General features: G+C 39.6%; 1 protein-coding gene across 10 annotated transcripts in view; it reads left to right on the top strand.

Moving 5' to 3' along the window:
• The window catches only part of LOC105471299 (ubinuclein 2), a 100,726-nt gene that overhangs the window by 36,392 nt on the left and 44,903 nt on the right, over positions 1–19,431 (top strand). For 9 of the 10 annotated variants that reach the window (XR_981071.3, XR_981070.3, XR_981069.3 and 6 more), the window contains 9 exons: positions 202–272; positions 3,596–3,725; positions 6,034–6,152; positions 6,996–7,109; positions 7,637–7,780; positions 10,116–10,166; positions 13,344–13,386; positions 16,345–16,395; positions 17,373–18,923. Coding sequence is in view for 7 of the 10 variants with exons in the window: in XM_071094396.1 (XP_070950497.1) it covers positions 202–272; positions 3,596–3,725; positions 6,034–6,152; positions 6,996–7,109; positions 7,637–7,780; positions 10,116–10,166; positions 13,344–13,386; positions 16,345–16,395; positions 17,373–18,923 (2,274 nt within the window). In the remaining 3 variants the exon portion in view is untranslated. The remainder of the gene's footprint in view (positions 1–201; positions 273–3,595; positions 3,726–6,033; positions 6,153–6,995; positions 7,110–7,636; positions 7,781–10,115; positions 10,167–13,343; positions 13,387–16,344; positions 16,396–17,372; positions 18,924–19,431) is intronic. The other variant, XM_071094394.1, reaches the window with a different exon arrangement.

Here is a 19,431-nt window from a genome sequence, read left to right as displayed (position 1 = left end):
AATCCCAGCTACTTGGGAAACTGTAAGGTGGGAGGATTGCTTGAGCCCAGGAGTTTGATACCAACCTGGGCAACATAGTGAGGCCCTATCTCAAAAAATAAAACAAAACAAAAACCAAAAAACCTTTGAACATGTGTCCTAAGAATACAAAATAGAGTAATCGCTTATTTTGAATTATGACCATCTTTCTTGTTTCTCTAGGCTGCCAAACTTTTTGATGAAGAAGGAAGGAAAAAATTCTTTACACAGGATATGAATAATATTCTTCTGGAGTAAGTAATTTTCTTTAAAAAAAATTAAGAATGATTCATTAAAAAATGTAATAGGCCTTTGAGCTACTGGGTGATTGGCAGGTCTTGGGCATGAGTTCTTCCCTTTAAGCCTTACAGCATGTGTGATTCACATTTGTTTCTCAGCAAAATTATGTTTCTGCATGTATTGGTTTTCCTGGACCACTTAGGATAATCAAAATAGTTACAACTGCCAGAGCAAGTGACCACTGTAGAGGTTGGATATTTAGCTAGACTTAAATGTACTTCATGTCACCTTATGTGAAAGTGTCTTTCTGGGAAATGTTAGAGCATTTATATATGGATTTGGCATGATTTTCCATCTACTTTTATTACTTACACTGGGGAATAGTAATTCCATTGATACTTAGTGAGGTTAATTATAATTTGTACAAACTTTTATAGTCAAATGGAAAGTACAGTTTTGTAAAGAAATTGTGGTTGTGAGGTAGGATAGAGATAATGTAGAGGAGATAGCAGTTAGATTGAGAATAAGGTGAAGGTGGATATATAATATAGATTGTATTTAAATTAGCAAATTTTGTATTTAACTTAGCAATAATTTTGCACTCAGAGTTTGATACTAATGAAGCAGTAGGTTCTAAGGTTGTGGTCAAATAAACCGAACTTGTAAACCTTGTTCTCGACTTAAATTTTTTTTTTTTTTTTTTTTTTTTTTTTTTTTTTTTGAGACGGAGTCTCGCTCTGTCACCCAGGCTGGAGTGCAGTGGCCGGATCTCAGCTCACTTCAAGCTCCGCCTCCCGGGTTCACGCCATTCTCCTGCCTCAGCCTCCCGAGTAGCTGGGACTATAGGCGCCCACCACCTCGCCCGGCTAGTTTTTTGTATTTTTTAGTAGAGACGGGGTTTCACCGTGTTAGCCAGGATGGTCTCGATCTCCTGACCTCGTGATCCGCCCGTCTCGGCCTCCCAAAGTGCTGGGATTACAGGCGTGAGCCACCGCGCCCGGCCTCTCGACTTAAATTTTAACCATTGTTTCCAGGAATCAGCTATATAATTGGATGCAGAACTGGTCAAAAAGTAATCATGGGGAAAATAGCAAATTTTCACCTTTCTGGTGAAAATAATATTTGCTTATTCTTAGTGATTTAGTAGCATCATATATTATAGAAAGACACAGGAAAGGCCAGGCATGGTGGCTCATGCCTGTAATCCCAACACTTTGGAAGGCCAGGGTGGGAGGATCACTTGAGCTGAGGAATTTGAGAAAAGCTTGGGGAATATAGTGAAACTCCATTTCTATAAAATCTACAGAAAAATTAGCCAGGTGTGGTGGTGCACACCTATCATGTCAGCTACTCGGGAGGCTAAGGTGGGAGGATTCATTAAGCCTGGGAGATTGAACCTGCAGTGAGCTGTGTTCGTGCCACTGCACTCCAACCTGGGTGATAGAGTGAGACCCTGTCTCCAAAAAAAAAAAAAAAAAAAAAAAAGAGAGAGAGAAGGAAAAGGGAAATAACGGGAAAAGGAAAAAAGGAAAAGGAAAGTAGTATTTATAATACTATAATTGCCATCTTTTAAATACATAATGGAGATAGTTTCTCATGAGATGTGAAGAAGGGCTGGTTGAATCATTGCTTCTGATAATGCTTGTAATATATTACAGTCTATTATTTTGGAGTACTTAAAAATAGACTCAGAAAACATATAGTCTGCTGCTAGTATAGTGGCAGAGGAGTTTCTCATTTCTGTTCCTAGTTATTTTAACCAGGAATTTTCAGATGGAGTCTTTCTGCCTGGCAGCCAGACAAATGCTTTCTATCTACACCAGCTCCTTTTCCCTAGTTCCCTTTAAAACTCCAGACTCAGTGAACAGTGCAGCCATGACTTGTCAGAGCTGTTCCAGATTCCATAGTCAGGGATCTGACCAACTCTTCTTTTTCTTTCCACCTGTGAACCCAAAATGTGATCAGGTCCTTCTCTTGTGACTGAGGCTGTTCTTTTTTATTTTACTCTTCTGTAAAAGGGAGCAACTGTTTCTGTCCTGGGAGAGTCAAAAGACCATCCTTGGGACATAGCTTCTCAGATAAGCAGAATATCAGCATTCCATATACAGGCTTTCCTATTTATTCCTCTCATGTCTATCTTAAAACGAATCTTTCCATTTTTTGGAGCCCATCTGCTTTTTATTTCACAGAGGGTATGCCTCCAATTTCACAAGTACTAGTGTTCTGAGTTGAAGTTTTTCCCTTTTAGTCACTTTCTTATTCCCTCAGCCTCTTTTTCCACTTTCCTAAACAAACATGTCTTATTTTCTGTATTGAGTTGCCCTCCTAAGAGAATATGGAACATGATTATTTAGAGTAGGAACTCCTGTGAAGCTATCCAGTTGTATTGGTGATGCCTCGCCATTGCTTCCTTATACTAGGGGAAAAAAAGATCAGTTTGTTGGAATAGGGAACCCTCTTCCCCCTTTTTTGCCTGATTGAATTTTGCCTACTCAGAACACTAGATCAAGAGATACACAACATGCTGACTCGATTTCCTTGCCTACTACCTAGAACAGACATTGCTCATAATTTTTTTTTTTTTTTCTTTTTTGAGACAGGGTGTCGCTCTGTTGCCCAGGCTGGAGTAGTGATGTGCTCATGGCGCACTGCTGCCTTGACCTGCAGGCAGTTGCCACTGGGCTGAGGGGTAGTATAATATCTCTTTGAGGAAAAGAGCTTTTGGTTAATTACAAATTTATTGTGCTTTACCTGAAAACATAGAGTTTGCCCCTGTAACCCAAAAAATATTTCCAGCTTGTTCATGGTTATAGAAGTTCTACTCTTAGACTAATAGAATACTTTTATAGCATTACTATTTATTGGTATGGGGCTGGGCGCAGTGGCTCACACCTGTAATCCCACACTTTGGGATCAAAGGCCAAGGCGTGTGGATCACCTAAGGCCAGTAGTTCAAGACCAGCCTGGCCAACATGGTAAAACCCCATCTCTACTAAAAATACAAAAAACTTAGCTGGTCATGGTGGCGGGCGCCTGTAATCCTGGCTACCTGGGAGGCTGAGGCAGGAGAATCGCTTGAACCCAGGAGGCAGAGGTTGCAGTGAGCCGAGACCACGACATTGCATTCCAGCCTGGGCTACAAGAATGAAACTCTGCCTCTAAATAAATAAACAAACTATTTATTGCTATGGGTTCCCCCCCCCGCCCCATGAAAAATACTCTTTAGGAAATCATGAAAAGATAAAATGAGAACAAGAACTGGCTTTGCTTTCTTGTCTGTACAATGCCACCTAAAACAAATTCTATATTGTTCATTGTTGTTAACTTTTTTGGCCAGCATTGAGTTACAGCTACAAGAACTAGGCCCTGTCATTCGCAGTGGTGTCTACTCCCACCTTGAAGCTTTTGTGCCATGCAATAAAGAAACACTAGTAAAACGTCTAAAGAAGTTACATCTCAATGTCCAGGTAAGAGGAAGAACAATAATATCTACATCTTGGGTTTCATAACCTGTAAAGACAACTTGTTTTTATTTGGGGCCTTTGCACATTAATTGATTTAATATAAGTACTCACTTTTTTTTTTTTTTTTTTTTTTTTTTGCTTTTAATACAGGGTCTTTCCCTGTTTCCCAGACCGGAGTGCTGTGGCGTGAACATGGCTCTCACTGCAGCCTTAACCTCCTGGGCTCAAGCAGTCCTCCCACCTCAGCCTCCCAAGTAGCTGGGACTACAGGCTGGCATCATCACACCTGGCCATTTTTAAATTTTTTTTGTAGGGACAGGGTCTCACTATGTTGCCCAGGCTGGTCTTGAACCCCTGGCAAATTTGAAGTTATTTAATATCCCTTTGGCTATGGAAGAAAGATATCTTACCCTTGCTTTTCTTTATATGGTTTTATCACATATATTTGTATCCCTAAACATTTTATTTAGTTTTGCATGTTTTTGAGCTTCATATAAAGAAATACTGTCTGCTTTCTTCTGTAGCTTGTAATGTCCAATATTGTGCACCTGAGATTCATCTTATGTCTACATATAGCAGAATTATTTTTTTTTGGAGACAGAGTCTCGCTCAGCCCAGGCTGGAGTGCAGTGGCGTGATCTCAGCTCACTGCAACCACCATCTCCCAGGTTCAAGCAATTCTCCTGTCTCAGCCTCCCGAGTAGCTGGGATTATAGGCACCCGCCATCATGCCCAGCTAGTTTCGTATTTTAGTAGAGACGGGATTTCTCCGTGTTGGCCAGGCTGGGGTCTTGAACTCCTGACCTCAGGTGATCCTCCCAGCTCAGCCTCCCAAAGTGCTAGGATTATAGGCGTGAGCCAACGTGCCCAGCCGGAAATACATTCATTTTTACTGCTGGGTACACAGCGTTCCATTGTGTGAATATATCCCAATTAATTTGTCCATTTGACTATTTATGGATATTTGGGTTGTTTCCGGGAAGAAGTCTAAGCTACATAATTCTTCAAAAGTAATCATCTAGGAACGATGATACTGGATGTTCACTTTTTTTTTTTTTCTGGCCACTGCGCCTGGCCAGATGTTCACATTTTTAAAAATAAGATTTTATGTCGTATGTGTTATCATATTTATTTACTGGTGTTCATGGAATAGGTTAATATGTACATTTTTAAACATAGGATTTTACGTTATATGTGCTGTAATATTTACTGGTGTTCATGGAATAGGTTAATATGCTTATTTGTAATATTCGTGTTTTTAAAATCTTTTCTTTACCAAAAATCACATTTTAAAAACAGTTGTTTTGGCTCGGTAGCTCACACCTGTAATCCCAGCACTTTGGGAGGCTGAGGCAGGCACATCACTTGAGGCCAGGAGTTTGAGAACAGCCTGGCCAACATGGCAAAACCCTGTCCTACTAAAAATAGAAAAATTAGTTGGGTGTGGTGATACACACCTGTAGTCCCAGCTACGCGGGTGGCTAAGGCACAATAATCACTTGAACCCAGAAGGCGGAGGTTGCAGTGAGCCAAGATGGTGCCACTGCACTCCAGCCTATGTGACAGAGCGAGACTCTGTCTCCAAAAAAAAAATTGTTTCAGTGAAGAAAAGTAAAGTCTTATAATATTTCTGCACCTATAATGGTGATAAAAGTATGTTTTAAGTAGTTACATATATATAGTTGCTTGCAAGATGAAAGTAGTAAATTGATTGATTAAAACTATCAGATGCAAGCCTACTTTCTTTTTTGTCCGGAAAACCCACATGAATAAGAGTTTTCGGGTTCCTTTCACTTTGTCCTTGACCTTGCATTTTTACTTGCAGCCTAAGTCAGAATTACTAACCGTAAGAGAATAGGATACCAACATCTGGTTGGTAGTCACCCAAACCAAACACGTGTGTTCGTGTTCCAGAGCAGTGTCTCTTCTTAGGGCACTGGTTTCCCATCATAATGGAGATTAACCAGTAGTAGTCTATACAAGTAGAAGACAATGATTTTGTTTTATGTTATCTATATGAAAGTGTCCATGGGGCATTTTTAAGAGTGTAATGGAACACCATTAATAACTATGCTGGGCAACAGGGAAAAACTGGGACTCTTCTTGGGTAACTTGGAAATGTCAGTCTAATTGTGTATCTAGTGTGTATTACAAAAAGTCAGTGTTGTAGGAGAAATGTCCATATTTAGATATGCTAATATTTCAAATCTATAATTGGTATCTAAAACATAATTTTTATCTTTTGAGGGACCTGCTTACAAAATTTTGTAAATATGTCTGATAAAAACTTTTAGTATGTTTTTCTTTTTAGGATGATCGTTTAAGAGAACCTCTGCAAAAACTGAAACTGGCTGTTAGCAATGTCATGCCTGAACAGCTATTTAAATACCAGGAGGACTGCCAGGCTCGTAGTCAAGCTAAGTGTGCCAAGTATGTATCTCTTCTGTTTGGACTGGCTTTTGTATTTGAGAAGTGTATGTATGTATGTATGTATGTATGTATGTATGTATGTGTGTATTTTGAGACGGAGTCTCACTCTGTTGCCCAGGCTGGAGTGGAGTAGTACGATTTTAGCTCACTGCAACTTCTGCCTCCCGGGTTCAAGTGATTCTCCTGCCTCAGCCTCACAAGTAGCTGGGATTACAGGCACCTGCCACCACACCCGGCTAATTTTTGTGTTTTTAGTAGAGAGAGGGTTTTACCATGTTGGCCAGGCTGGTCTCAAACTCCTTACCTCAGGTGATCCACCTGCCTCAGCCTCCCAAAGTGCTGGGATTACAGGCGTAAGCCACCGTGTCTGGACGTGCATTTGAGAAGTGCTTTTAGCTGTTCTGATGTTAAGTGGACCTCATTCTCAAGTAGAAATCCACATATACCACTGACATGATATAATTGAGTATTTTGTAAATGGCACTCAGTTGCTTTGGAGTCAGAGACAAAAGGTGTTTGTTAATGGATTGTACGGAGGTGATCAAGCAAGAGCTGACACTGCTGAGACATTTCACAACCCCACCTTGACTTGCTGTGGTTGAATGCAAGTATTTTCTGAACTAAAAGATGAATGTTGGTGCCTTTACATTGTAATTTGAAGTCCTTGTTTACCAAACTACTTTATAACTCCTTTCAAATTCGAAGTATTTTCTGGAAAGGTAGATTCCCTCTTTACCCTCTCTTTTAACATTCAACTAGGCAATTCAACAAGTGTTTATGGAGCATATTATATAGGCAGTGATGGTTTGAAAGTTTGTTTTGTAAAGTGGTTTTCATTTTTAGATTGCATACAGATGAAGAACGTGAAAAAAATGGATCCGAAGAAGATGATGATGAGAAACCAGGAAAACGTGTCATAGGACCAAGAAAGAAATTCCACTGGGATGATACCATCAGGTAAGATTTAATTAGTTTTCACTTTTAATGTATAATGCAGAAGTAAGATTCCTCATTTAAAAAAAAAACCAAAAAACTCTGTAATAAATATAAAACTAGATTGGAAGCAACCAAAGATTAGTGTGTAGGAAAAAATTATTCAAGAGAAGATTAACTGGGCTCTACTATCCTCAGAGTATTATTGATTTTATTTTCATATACACTGTAATACTTTTTATAAACTGATCTAATAATGGAGTGAGTCATACTGGTTTCAGAAGGTGAAGTACTTTCAACATATTTCTTCTTGAGCCATCTTTCTCAATAGTATTTCTGTACCCCAAGTAGAAAACCATCCCTTTCAATCTTTGGTGCTTTGATTAAAGATACCAAAGGAAATTGTTTCATATTGGGGGTTTGACTGTGGTGCAATGAATGATACATGTTAGAAATTGTTATTTTCTGAATTTTTCACATAATCTATATTATTGCTGCCAAATTTATGTTCTTCTAAAAAAAGTTTCAAATTTAATTTTCAATCTGTTTAGAACTTTGTTATGTAACCTTGTTGAGATCAAATTGGGATGCTATGAGTTAGAACCAAATAAAAGCCAGTCTGCTGAAGATTATCTTAAGTCTTTTATGGAGACGGAGGTGAAGCCCCTGTGGCCTAAGGGCTGGATGCAGGCAAGGTAAGAAATGCAACTTATGGGATTTTATTTAATTTTATTATTATTGCTGTTATTAAAGATATACATACACATACACATACATGACATTGATTTTGCTAAGAACCTAATGTATTCAGCATGCTGTATAGTCATCTCAGATGATCCTTGCTTTGAAGACCTTAAGCACTTAAATGACAAAACAGTCATGCATACACAGAGATAGATGTAAAGGTGATATTTTACTTAACATTTTTTTTTTTTTTAATTTTTATTTTTTTTATTTGAGACAGAGTCTCGCTCGTGGCCCAGGCTGGAGTGCAATGGCACAATCTCGGCTCACTGCAAGCTCCGCCTCCCGGGCTCACGCCATTCTCCTGCCTCAGCCTCCCAAGTACCTGGGACTACAGGCGCCCGCCACCTCGCCCAGCTAGTTTTTTGTAGTTTTTAGTAGAGATGGGGTTTCACCGTGTTAGCCAGGATGGTCTCGATCTCCTGACCTCGTGATCCGCCCGTCTCGGCCTCCCAAAGTGCTGGGATTACAGGCTGAGCCACCGCGCCCGGCCTTAACATTATTTTTTAACACCCAAATTTGCTAGTAGAGAAAAAGAGAGAAGACTGGGTCCCAAATGGTTATGAAGTTTGGAAGAGGAACTTCATATGGGTAACATGAAGATAAGGAACCAAATACAGGATTAGAGCATAAGCAAAGAGACATAGCCTTAGGTTCTATTGAAAATAGTCATTGTAGAGGCCGGGCGCAGTGGCTTATGCCTGTAATCCCAGCACTTTGGGGGGCCAAGGCAGGCGGATCGCCTGAGGTCAGGAGTTCAAGACCAGCCTGACCAACATGGAGAAACCTCGTCTCTACTAAAAATTCAAAATTAGCCGGGGTGGTGGCGCATGCTTGTAATCCTAGCTACTTGGAGGCTGAGGCAGGAGAATCGCTTGAACCCAGGAGGTGGAGGTTGCAGTGAGCCGAGATCGCACCATTGCACTCCAACCTGGGCAACAAGAGTGAATCCATCTCAAAAAAAAAAAAGAAAAAAGAAAATAGTCATTGTAGGCCAGGTTCCCAGTGGCTCACACCTGTAATCTCAGCAGTTTGGAAGGCCAAGGTGAGAGGATTACTTTGAGCCCCAGGAGTTTGAGAACAGTTTCAAAAAATAAGTAAATAAATAAAATATTCAGTGTAGAGAAGTATCTCAAGAAACTAAGAGTCACTCTGTTTAAAATCTCAAGGGTTGGCCGGGCATGGTGGCTTAAGCCTATAATCCCAGCACTTTGGGAGGCCGAGACGGGCGGATCACAAGGTCAGGAGATTGAGAGCATCCTGGCTAACACGGTGAAACCCCGTCTCTACTAAAATATACAAAAAATTAGCTGGGCAAGGTGGTGGGTGCCTGTAGTCCCAGCTACTTGGGAGGCTGAGGCAGGAGAATGGCATAAACCCGGGAGGCAGAGCTTGCAGTGAGTTGAGATCTGGCCACTGCACTCCAGCCTGGGCAACAGAGCGAGACTCCATCTCAAAAAAAAAAAAAAACCTCAAGGATTAAGTAAAGAATGTCGCCCGTTGCGGTGGCTCACACCTGTAATTGCAGCACTTTGGGAGGCCGAGGCAGGTGGATCACCTGAGGTCAGGAGTTCGAGACCAGCCTGGCCAACATGGTGAAACCCTGTCTCTACTAAAAATACAAAAATTAGCTGGGCATGGTGGTGGGCACCTGTAGTCCCAGCTACTCAGGAGGCTGAAGCAGGAGAATCACTTGAACCTGGGAGGCAGATGTTACAGTGAGCCGAGATTGTGCCATTGCACTCCACCTGGGCAACAAGAGCAAAACTCTGTCTCAAAAAAAAGAGTTAAGTAAAGAATGTAAAAATTAAATTTGGCTAGTTCTACCCATGATCTTAAATTACTCCATCTTACATCAACAGAAAAGCTCTGTTGACCAGGTGTGGTAGCTCACCCCTGTATTCTCAGCACTTTAGGAGGCACAGGGCCACGGTGTGAGGATTGCTTGAGGCCAGGGGTTCAAGACCAGCCCGGGCAACATAGTGAGATCTCTGACTCTGCAAAAAGTTTTAAAAATTAGCTGGGCATGGTGGCACGCACCTGTAATTCCAGCTTCTTTGAAGGCTGAGTTAGGAGGACCATTTGAGCCCAGAAGGCCTAGGTTACAGTGAGCTATGAATAAAACTCTCCATAAAATAGATTATTGAGTATATTGTACCATTATAACTTTTACTTGGTAAATAAGCAAGTAGTAGTCTGTTGAAAATTAAATTACTTTAAAAATAAAACAATTATGTTATTATCTGCTATAAAAAAATAATAATTGTGTTCTTTAAATTTTTCCAGAATGCTTTTTAAGGAAAGCCGGAGTGTTCATAATCATCTTACTTCTGCTCCGTGAGTAAATGCAGACTCCAGATTGCTTCATTTATTCACATTATGTGCTTTAGTGATCAAAAGTATCATTTATTAAATGCTAGTTGGAATAGGACTTAAAAAGATCATTTTGACCATTGACTATTTAGATTTCAGAACACATTTATCTATTGAAATAATTGTCAGGCTACTCTCTAAACACCTACTAAATGCATAGTGTGACACATAACGGCCTGGGATTCTGGTAGTAGGGAAGCGTGAAGGCTCAGGGGTTTTCCTTTGTTCCTGGGCCTTCTACCTGCCAGTCTTTTTCTCCACCTCTTAACGTCCATCTGCATTTGTAATCCACAGCCCTCTGCTGTCTTGAGTTTACCAGGACAGATCCATATGCACACCCACCCTTGCTGTGCTGCAGAGTGTTTTCCATAAAATTCACCGACTCTTGAGGTCTTTCCTTCTGTTCAAAACAGGGTATTTCCTTAGTGATGTGATTACTAGAGAAAGATCTTTTATCTTACCCACATAAAACAAAAAGGCAAGTTTTTTCTGTGGTCACCTTTTTGGTTGACTATTGGTCAATTCCAGAACAGTTTTATTTTTCCCTACAACTTGGGGCACCTTCTCTGTAGCCTGCAAGGGTGGCATTAAGGGTTAAAACCTGGCAGAGTGGCTCACGCCTGTAATCCCAGCACTTTGGGAGGCCGAGGTGGGTGGATTGCTTGCCTAGGAGTTAGAGACTGGCTTGGGCAACATGGCGAAACTCCTTCTCTACAAAAAATACAAAACTTAGCAAGGCATGGTGGTGTGTGCCTGTAGTCCCAGCTACCCAGGAGGCTGAGGTGGGAGGATGGCTTACGCCAGCCAGGGAGGTGGAGGTTGTAATAGTGGAGATCATGCCACTGCCCTCCAGCCTGGGGGACAAAGCAGACCTTGTTTCTAGGGGAAAAAAAGGGGGTTATTAAAATATAAAATTAGCAAGTTACTGAGAATTTACTGAACACTCTTAATTCAATATTCTGCTGAGAGGTCTGTTTAACATCTTTTGGGCAACATTATAAAATTCCTACTCTCCTTGTATGCAATTATATAGGAGTTTTTTAGTTTTTAGGAAGGACATTTCGTTATTACAGTTGACCCTTGGAACAACACAGGAGTTAGGGATTTCACCCCCTCACCCCACACACAAAAATCCACGTGTAACTTTCAGCTCTCCCAGAACTTCACTGCTGATAGCCTACTGTTGACCTGAAGCCTTACTGATAACATAAATAGTTCATGAACACATTTTGTATATTTTATGTACCATATACTGTATTCTTAACAATAAAGTAAGCTAGAGAAAAGAAAATGTTAATAAGAAAATCATAAGGAAGAGAAATTATATTTACTGTTCATTAAGTGGAAGCGAATCATCATAAAGGTCTTCATCCTCAGGAGTCAACTGTATATCATCAGGGATGTATTGAGTTGGTTGTGGTTTTTGGTTCTTAGTGTTTTTTTAGTATAAGTTCTAAGTAGTTTGGTTTCATATATTATAGGCTTACTTGTTGCAAGTGTTTTTGTTGTCTTTGAAATAAATTTTATATACATATGTATATGTTTGTGTCAGTAGTATTTTTGGCTTTAATTTCCCTGTACAGTAGTCCCCCTTATCCTCAGACAATATACTCCAAGATGCCTGCAGTGGATGCCAAAACTGCAGACAGTACTGAACCCTACATAGACTATTTTTTCCTATACAGACATTCCTATGATAGATTTGAGTTTACAAATTGGGCGCAGTAAGAGATTGACAACAACAATAATAAAAGAGAACAGTTTAACAATATACTATAATAAAAGTTATGTGAATGTGGTTTCTCTCTATTTCTGGAATTTTCCATTTAATATTTTCAGATCTCAGTTGACCACAGGCAACTGAAACCGCAGAAATTGAAAACTGTGGATAAGGGGGGGCTACTGTAGTTCCAAAGCCATATATGCATTACAATTCAGGTACAAATAATGCATTCCTTTAATTCTAAAGGTGTTTACAAAAGATGTCTCCCTCTCTTTTTTTTTTTTTTTTTTTTTTTTTTTGAGATGGAGTCTTGCTCTGTCACCCAAGCTGGAGTGCAGTGGAACAATCTCGACTCACTGCAACCTCCATCTCCCAGGTTCAAGCAATTCTTCTGCCTCAGCCTCCCGAGTAGCTGGGACTACGGGCGTGAGCCACCACACCTGGCTAATTTTTGTATTTTTAGTAGAGACGGGGTTTCACCATGTTGGCCAGGCTGGTCTCAAACTCCTGGCCTCACATGATCTGCCTGCCTCAGCCCAAAGTGCTAGGATTACAGGCTTGAGCCACTGCACCCAGCCTCCTTCTCCCTTTTTAAAAATATCTTTATTATGATCATTAACTTTGTGTTTTGTTTAACTTTGTGTTTTGTTTTGTACTGTAAAGTAGGAATCTATGGGATAAGTGGGCCTAGAGGTCGTTTCCCTAAATGGCCTTCATCAAAAACACTTAGAAAATTACTGTTGCCTAAATGAAGTTGTAAGTTGACAGTTTTAATCAAGATTCTTGTTAATCTAGTTAGTGACATTTTAGCCAAGTGAAGTAGACAAGGTGAAGTATTTTAGCTTGTCAACACTTATTCAACAAACATTTGAATACTTTGACTTACTATGGAACTCGTTAGTTTTTTTTAATCTTTGAACTTTTTCATAGTTTTCCAAAACTTCCAAGATTCCATAGTAATTTTTCTTGCCCTTTCTCTCCCTGTCATTTTGACATTTTTTATTTGAATTTTTACATTACAAAAATTTTTCTTTAAAAGCTCAAGGGTTTTTTTGTTTTGGTTAAGTTAAATCTCATTCACACTTTCTTTGCATGGTTTAATTTGAGCCTGAAGTTCCTTGAAGCTCTTTTAGGAGGGGGGTTGTTTTACAGTTTATGTATTTACATTTAATTTTTAGAAAATTGTATTATCTACATTTCATGTTTTACTGGTTGTTTGGCCTTTCAGTTAATCTGAATTGGGGAAAATGTTGCTACACACTTAGTATAAACTGAGCACTTAAATATGGTTCCTTCAAAGAGCTTTCCAAATAGCAGAAGGAATTATTTACCACATAATTACAAAGCTATTTATTATAATTTTCTAATGAGCAATATAACTGCTACTGAAATAGCCTTTTAAAATCATTTTATCTTAGGGCAAAGAAAAAGGTGATTCCTGCACCTAAACCCAAAGTAAAGGTAAGTATTAAAACAAAATCTTTAATTAGTTATAGTTGGTGAATGTGAAATACATTCGTAAGATGAAAAAGATTTGTGGTATTTAGCAGAGGTCAGTAGGCACTATAAGATAGGTGTTTTCAACTTCATAATAATCTTAGAACTTTTGTATTTGGGAGAATAGATTCCTGTGTAGCAGTGGGAAATATGCATATGCCAATTATAAAGCTTAACTTTATTAATACCGGAAATGCTAGGTAAACTATAACAAATACTCTTTCATAGCACAGCTGAGATTGAAAATATGTAAGAAAAATTCCTAAGACCAAAACCAAAAAAGGAGCTGACAGTGTTAATCTGTCGCTTAAACTTTGGTTGCCCTTGGAGACATTTGGCACTTTCTACCCATCACTTTATGGTTTCTTTTTATGTTTCTTCTCAGAGCATAGCAGTTAGGGTTTTCTTGGGCTTGTACAGGTTAAAACTTGGGATGAAATCTGTGTAAAGCTGGACCTTCAAACTATAACGTATTTAGTAAAAGAAAGGACTAGAAAAAAATCCAGCCACCAGCAGAAGACATTAAGAAAAGTGGCTCTTGGCCGGGCGCAGTGGCTCACGCCTGTAATCCCAGCAATTTGGGAGGCCGAGGTGGGCGGATCACGAGGTCAAGAGATCGAGACCATCCTAGCTAACATGGTGAAACCCTGTCTCTACTAAAAATACAAAAAACTAGCCGGGCGTGGTGGCGGGCGCCTGTAGTCCCAGCTCCTTGGGAGGCTGAGGCAGGAGAATGGCGTGAACCCGGGAGGCGGAGCTTGCAGTGAGCTGAGATTGCGCCACTGCACTCCAGCCTGGGAGACAGAGCCAGACTCCGCCTCAAAAAAAAAAAAGAAAAGTGGCTGTCTTGGACTGGGTTCTGGTTTGGAGGAAGAATGTCCTTGCTGAAAATTTTTCTTGGCTTAGGAGTTTAAGTTACACTACCTCTACAATCTGAGAAAACCCCAAGCGGAAAAAGTAACTTAGTTATTGGATTAGTAGTAACCCAGGGCCTCTGGCAAAAGTAAATTCTATGTGGCATAATGTGCCCTCTTCAGAGGCCTCAAAGGCCTTCCTCCTATAAACCATGTCACACCTGAACTTACAGTCTGAAATACAGAATACATGAGAGGATAAGTTACTATGAGTGACAGTAGGAACAATAAACAACAGTTAGATCCCTAAGACAGACAAGTAGTGCATTTATGGAATTTAATACATAAAATAATTTTACTTAAAATTTTTTAATATTTAGAGAAATAGAAAAGGGAATAAAAGATATCCTATCAAAATAGACAAAGTAGATTTGAAAGAGAATCAAAATATAACCTCTGGAAGTAAAAACTATAGTCATTTGAAATTAAAATTTTAATGAAAGCCCATACCTTTTAGGTTTTACACTTTGCTCTGTAGCCTTTGTCTTTTTGGGTTTTTTGTTGTTGTTGTTGTTTTTAACAGATGAGTTTCTTTGCTTGTAAGATTGTGTCCAGATGGTCAATATTTATTATTCTGTGGCCTTCCTGACTTTTTTGGTGTTAGAGCCTCTTTAAATGCAGGGTAAATAGTCTTCTTTTTCTTTTTTCTTTCTTTTTTTTTTTTTTTTTTTGAGACAGTCTTGCCATGTCACCCAGGCTGGAGTGCAGTGGTGCGGTGCGATCTCGGCTTACTGCAACCTCCACCTCCCAGGTTCAAGCAATTCTCCTGCCTCAGCCTCCTGAGTAGCTGGGAGTACAGGCGCGTACCACCACGCCTGGCTAATTTTTGTATTTTTAGTAGAAACAGGGTTTCACCATGTTGGTCATGCTGGTCTCGAACTCCTGACCACGTGATCCACCTGCCTTGGCTTCCCAAAGTGCTGGGATTTCAGGTGTGAGCCACCGTGCCCAGCCAGTAGTCCTCTTTTTCTTAATAACCTACTACTTTGTCTTCTGATCCAAATAATATTGAGCCAATCTTTCATTAAATCTCTTGAGTTTGGACTTTGTTTTGACACTTCACTTTATTTTTATTAGAATACTAAAGTTTTAATAGCCTCCATAAAGGATTGGTTACATTTTGATACATCTGTTCAAACATATGATTAATAGAATAATTGGATAGGAAATTTATTAAATTCTAACACTGGATGTGTTAGAATGATATGGGGGAGTCATCAGTTTTTTTGTTTGTTTCCTTCTCTATGGTTAAATTACTTTTTCCTTTTCCCAAAATGGAAAAGCTATATTGTTGATGTGGTTTTTTTCCTACTGTAACTCCCCATACTGTTTCTAGTTACAAAGGTTAAGATAAGGAAATGCCTATAATAGAAGATGCAAATAACACAGAAAAGTAAGGAGAAAAGTAAAAGTATCTATAAATTTCTCCTCAGTGAGAGAATAAAAGCTCTTGGCTTTCTAGGACACATCTTCCTTCCCTTCCTCTGAAACTCTGTTCTTCCCTCCCTCCCTTCCATTCATCCATCCATGCATCTATCCAATTAGCTATCCATTTATTTAGTCTTTTATATAAATGGGACAACCTGCTTTTCTGACTCAGTTATGTATCCTGAACAATTCTCTGCCAGTATAAATCTACACAGTATTCTATTAGAGTGCATTTGATGTTTTTATAAATAAAAATTAATAATCAAAAAGTCACTTTAAAACAGCAGTTTTATAGTAGTAATACTTCCAACATTTGGATACATTTCCCACCCTTTATTTTGTACTTTTTATAATGGTATTTTCACTAATTACGTAAGTGGATGGCATATCAAAACAAACGTGTCTCATTTGTATTACCTATTCTTCTTAGCAGACATTTGTGACCTTAATGTAGTACACTTGTACTTCCAATAGGCAGTGAGGTTTTTAATCAGGGGTTTTAGAATAAAAGCTTAGAAAAAATACTAAGGAAGTTAGAGTGTAACAGTATTCTTAACAGCTTGCTTATGTAATACCTTAGGAGGTGATGGTAAAGACCCTTCCTCTCCATTCTTTCCCCACTATGCTTAAGGTAAGTGCTATGGTTGTATAAATCAGTATATAATATAACACTCTAGGTTTGTTTGGGTTTGTTTAAGAAACTAATTGAGGAGACTTTGATATGACTTTTATGTAATAGGTTTTTGCTTCTCAATCTTAATAAAATGAGTCAAATACTTTATTTATCTTTAAAAATAAATAGATGCTTTTTAATTCTTTTGCTCTTTGAATATTGTAAACTGTGCTCTAGTTATTTTCCTTAAATATTAAGAAGGTTGATTCTTTGAGAAACAGACTCTAACAACTGTTAGGTATTCAGAGTTGTAATTCTTAATACCCTTGTTTTCTTAGCATAGAGCCCTGCTCACAGCGGACACTTAATGGATATATATTGAATAAATGACAAATGAATAATTTACAAATAAATTACAGATTCACCATAACAAATAGCATAATTTATATATGCTTGGATTGAATCATCTGCCACTTTGACGTACCAGTTTTTCTATGTACTGGCTGTAGGGTAGCTGCAGGACAGGGCATACAAAGAGGCAGAAATGCATGGAAGCAGAAAGTGAAGGTCAGCCTCCTAGCAAACCATCCCAGACGAGAAGGGGAGAGTCTTAATATAAAGGCAGAATTTCTCCTGAGTGCAGGGGAATAAAAAGAGAATAATCTGAACAGATGGATTTGGAACAGGATGTGAAGATCTGATGCAGGTGAGGGAGGCTCATCAGTAATGTTACTAGTATATGAATGTTCCTTCCACTTGGTGTTAAGCTTACCAAGGTATGACAGCTATGTGCAATATATCAGATACTTTGTCTTGTGAGGACAGCTCAGTCAGGAGCTCTGTCATCTCAAAAATTATTTTTGTTTTGATAGTCCCTAAACATTTCCAGTAGAAAAACAATTTTAATTGTCATGAAAATCTCTTAGTTATTTAAAATTAACTTTGTAATTTTTTATTCACCATTTCTATTTTTTTCATATGATGCTTTACATTAGGAGTATAGTCCAAAAAAGGACCAGAAAACTCCGGCATCCCTGGTGGCTTCGGTTAGCGGTCCTCCAATGAGCTCCAGCACAACTGCCGTTGTTGCAGCCAGCTCTAGCTCTGCACCAGCCCAAGAAACCATCTGCCTCGACGACTCACTAGATGAAGACCTTTCTTTCCATTCACCTTCACTGGATCTTGTTTCTGAAGCTTTAGCGGTTATCAACAGTGGGAACAAGGGCCCTCCTGTTGGCTCAAGGATAAGCATGCCAACCACAAAGCCTCGTCCAGGACTGAGAGAAGAAAAATTAGCTAGTATCATGAGTAAGCTGCCACTGGCTACTCCCAAAAAACTAGATTCTACTCAGCCTACACATTCTTCAAGTCTTATTGCTGGTCACACAGGGCCAGTACCAAAGAAACCCCAGGATTTAGCTCATACTGGCATCTCTTCAGGCCTTATTGCTGGTTCTTCCATTCAGAACCCTAAAGTTTCTTTAGAACCTTTGCCAGCCAGGCTACTTCAACAAGGACTTCAGAGGTCAAGCCAGATTCACACTTCTTCCTCTTCACAGACCCACGTCTCCTCTTCTTCCCAAGCCCAAATTGCTGCCTCTTCTCATGCTCTGGGAACATCCGAGGCCCAAGATGCTTCTTCATTAACACAAGTAACAAAGGTGCACCAGCATTCAGCTGTCCAGCAGAACTATGTGTCTCCATTACAGGCCACCATCAGTAAATCCCAGACCAACCCTGTGGTGAAGTTAAGTAATAATCCCCAACTCTCCTGTCCCTCCTCGCTTATTAAGACTTCAGATAAGCCACTTATGTACCGCCTTCCTTTATCTACCCCCTCACCTGGAAATGGTTCTCAAGGGTCCCACCCCCTGGTTTCTAGGACAGTACCTAGCACCACTACCTCCAGTAACTATTTAGCCAAGGCTATGGTGTCACAGATCTCCACGCAGGGTTTCAAATCTCCCTTCTCGATGGCTGCCTCCCCAAAACTTGCCGCATCTCCCAAGCCTGCCACATCTCCTAAACCCCTGCCCTCGCCTAAGCCTTCTGCCTCACCCAAGCCCTCTCTGTCAGCTAAGCCTTCAGTATCAACTAAACTTATTTCTAAATCCAACCCCACTCCCAAGCCTACTGTATCCCCAAGTAGTTCCAGTCCAAATGCACTAGTAGCCCAGAGTAGCCACTCCAGCACTAACAACCCGGTCCATAAACAGCCCAGTGGAATGAACATCAGCAGACAGTCTCCCACCTTGAATTTATTGCCCTCTAATCGCACTTCAGGCCTTCCATCTACAAAAAATCTTCAGGCCCCCTCAAAGCTAACAAACTCATCATCCACTGGAACTGTTGGGAAGAATAGCTTGAGTGGAATTGCAATGAATGTACCTGCCAGCAGAGGTAGCAACCTTAACTCAAGCGGAGCTAATAGGACTAGTCTATCTGGGGGAACAGGAAGTGGAACACAGGGTGCTACCAAACCATTGTCTACTCCACATAGACCATCCACTGCCTCAGGGTCTTCAGTGGTAACAGCCAGTGTGCAGGTATGTATGTTCTGTACATCCATGTGATAAACTGTAAGATTGCATAGTGTCATCTTTCTTGTAGGTAACTTTAATAAGCTTTTTATGATATGTGGATTGTTCTCAATAGGCTTATTACAGCCTGTGGCCATGGAATATTCCTGATGCTGACATCATAGTGGTAGGCACACTTGTAGATGAGGTGTTTGTTGGGATGTGGATTTTTTTTTTTAAACAAAGTAACAAAGGTGCACCAGCATTCAGCTGTCCGACAGAACGATGTCTTCATTACAAGCAACCATCACTAAATCAACTTTAAAATTGTTTGAAAAAGCACAACTAAAATGCATATTTCAAACTTTCTTACCAAAATTCAGAACAAAGTAGTAACTTAGGAATTTAACATTCACTTAACTCTTCCCTTCCGTTTTTCTCCTGCCAGCTTTCTTATTTTTAAATCAAATTTTTACATTCCTGTTATTTTTTAATCATTTATCTTCTCAAAATTTTTATTTTGCATTAATTTTAT

The sequence above is a fragment of the Macaca nemestrina genome, chromosome 4 (assembly GCF_043159975.1).
Source record: "Macaca nemestrina isolate mMacNem1 chromosome 4, mMacNem.hap1, whole genome shotgun sequence".
NCBI lineage: Eukaryota > Metazoa > Chordata > Mammalia > Primates > Cercopithecidae > Macaca > Macaca nemestrina.
The sequence above is the reverse complement of the archived record's forward strand: the minus strand, read 5'-3'. Positions and strand labels throughout refer to the sequence as shown.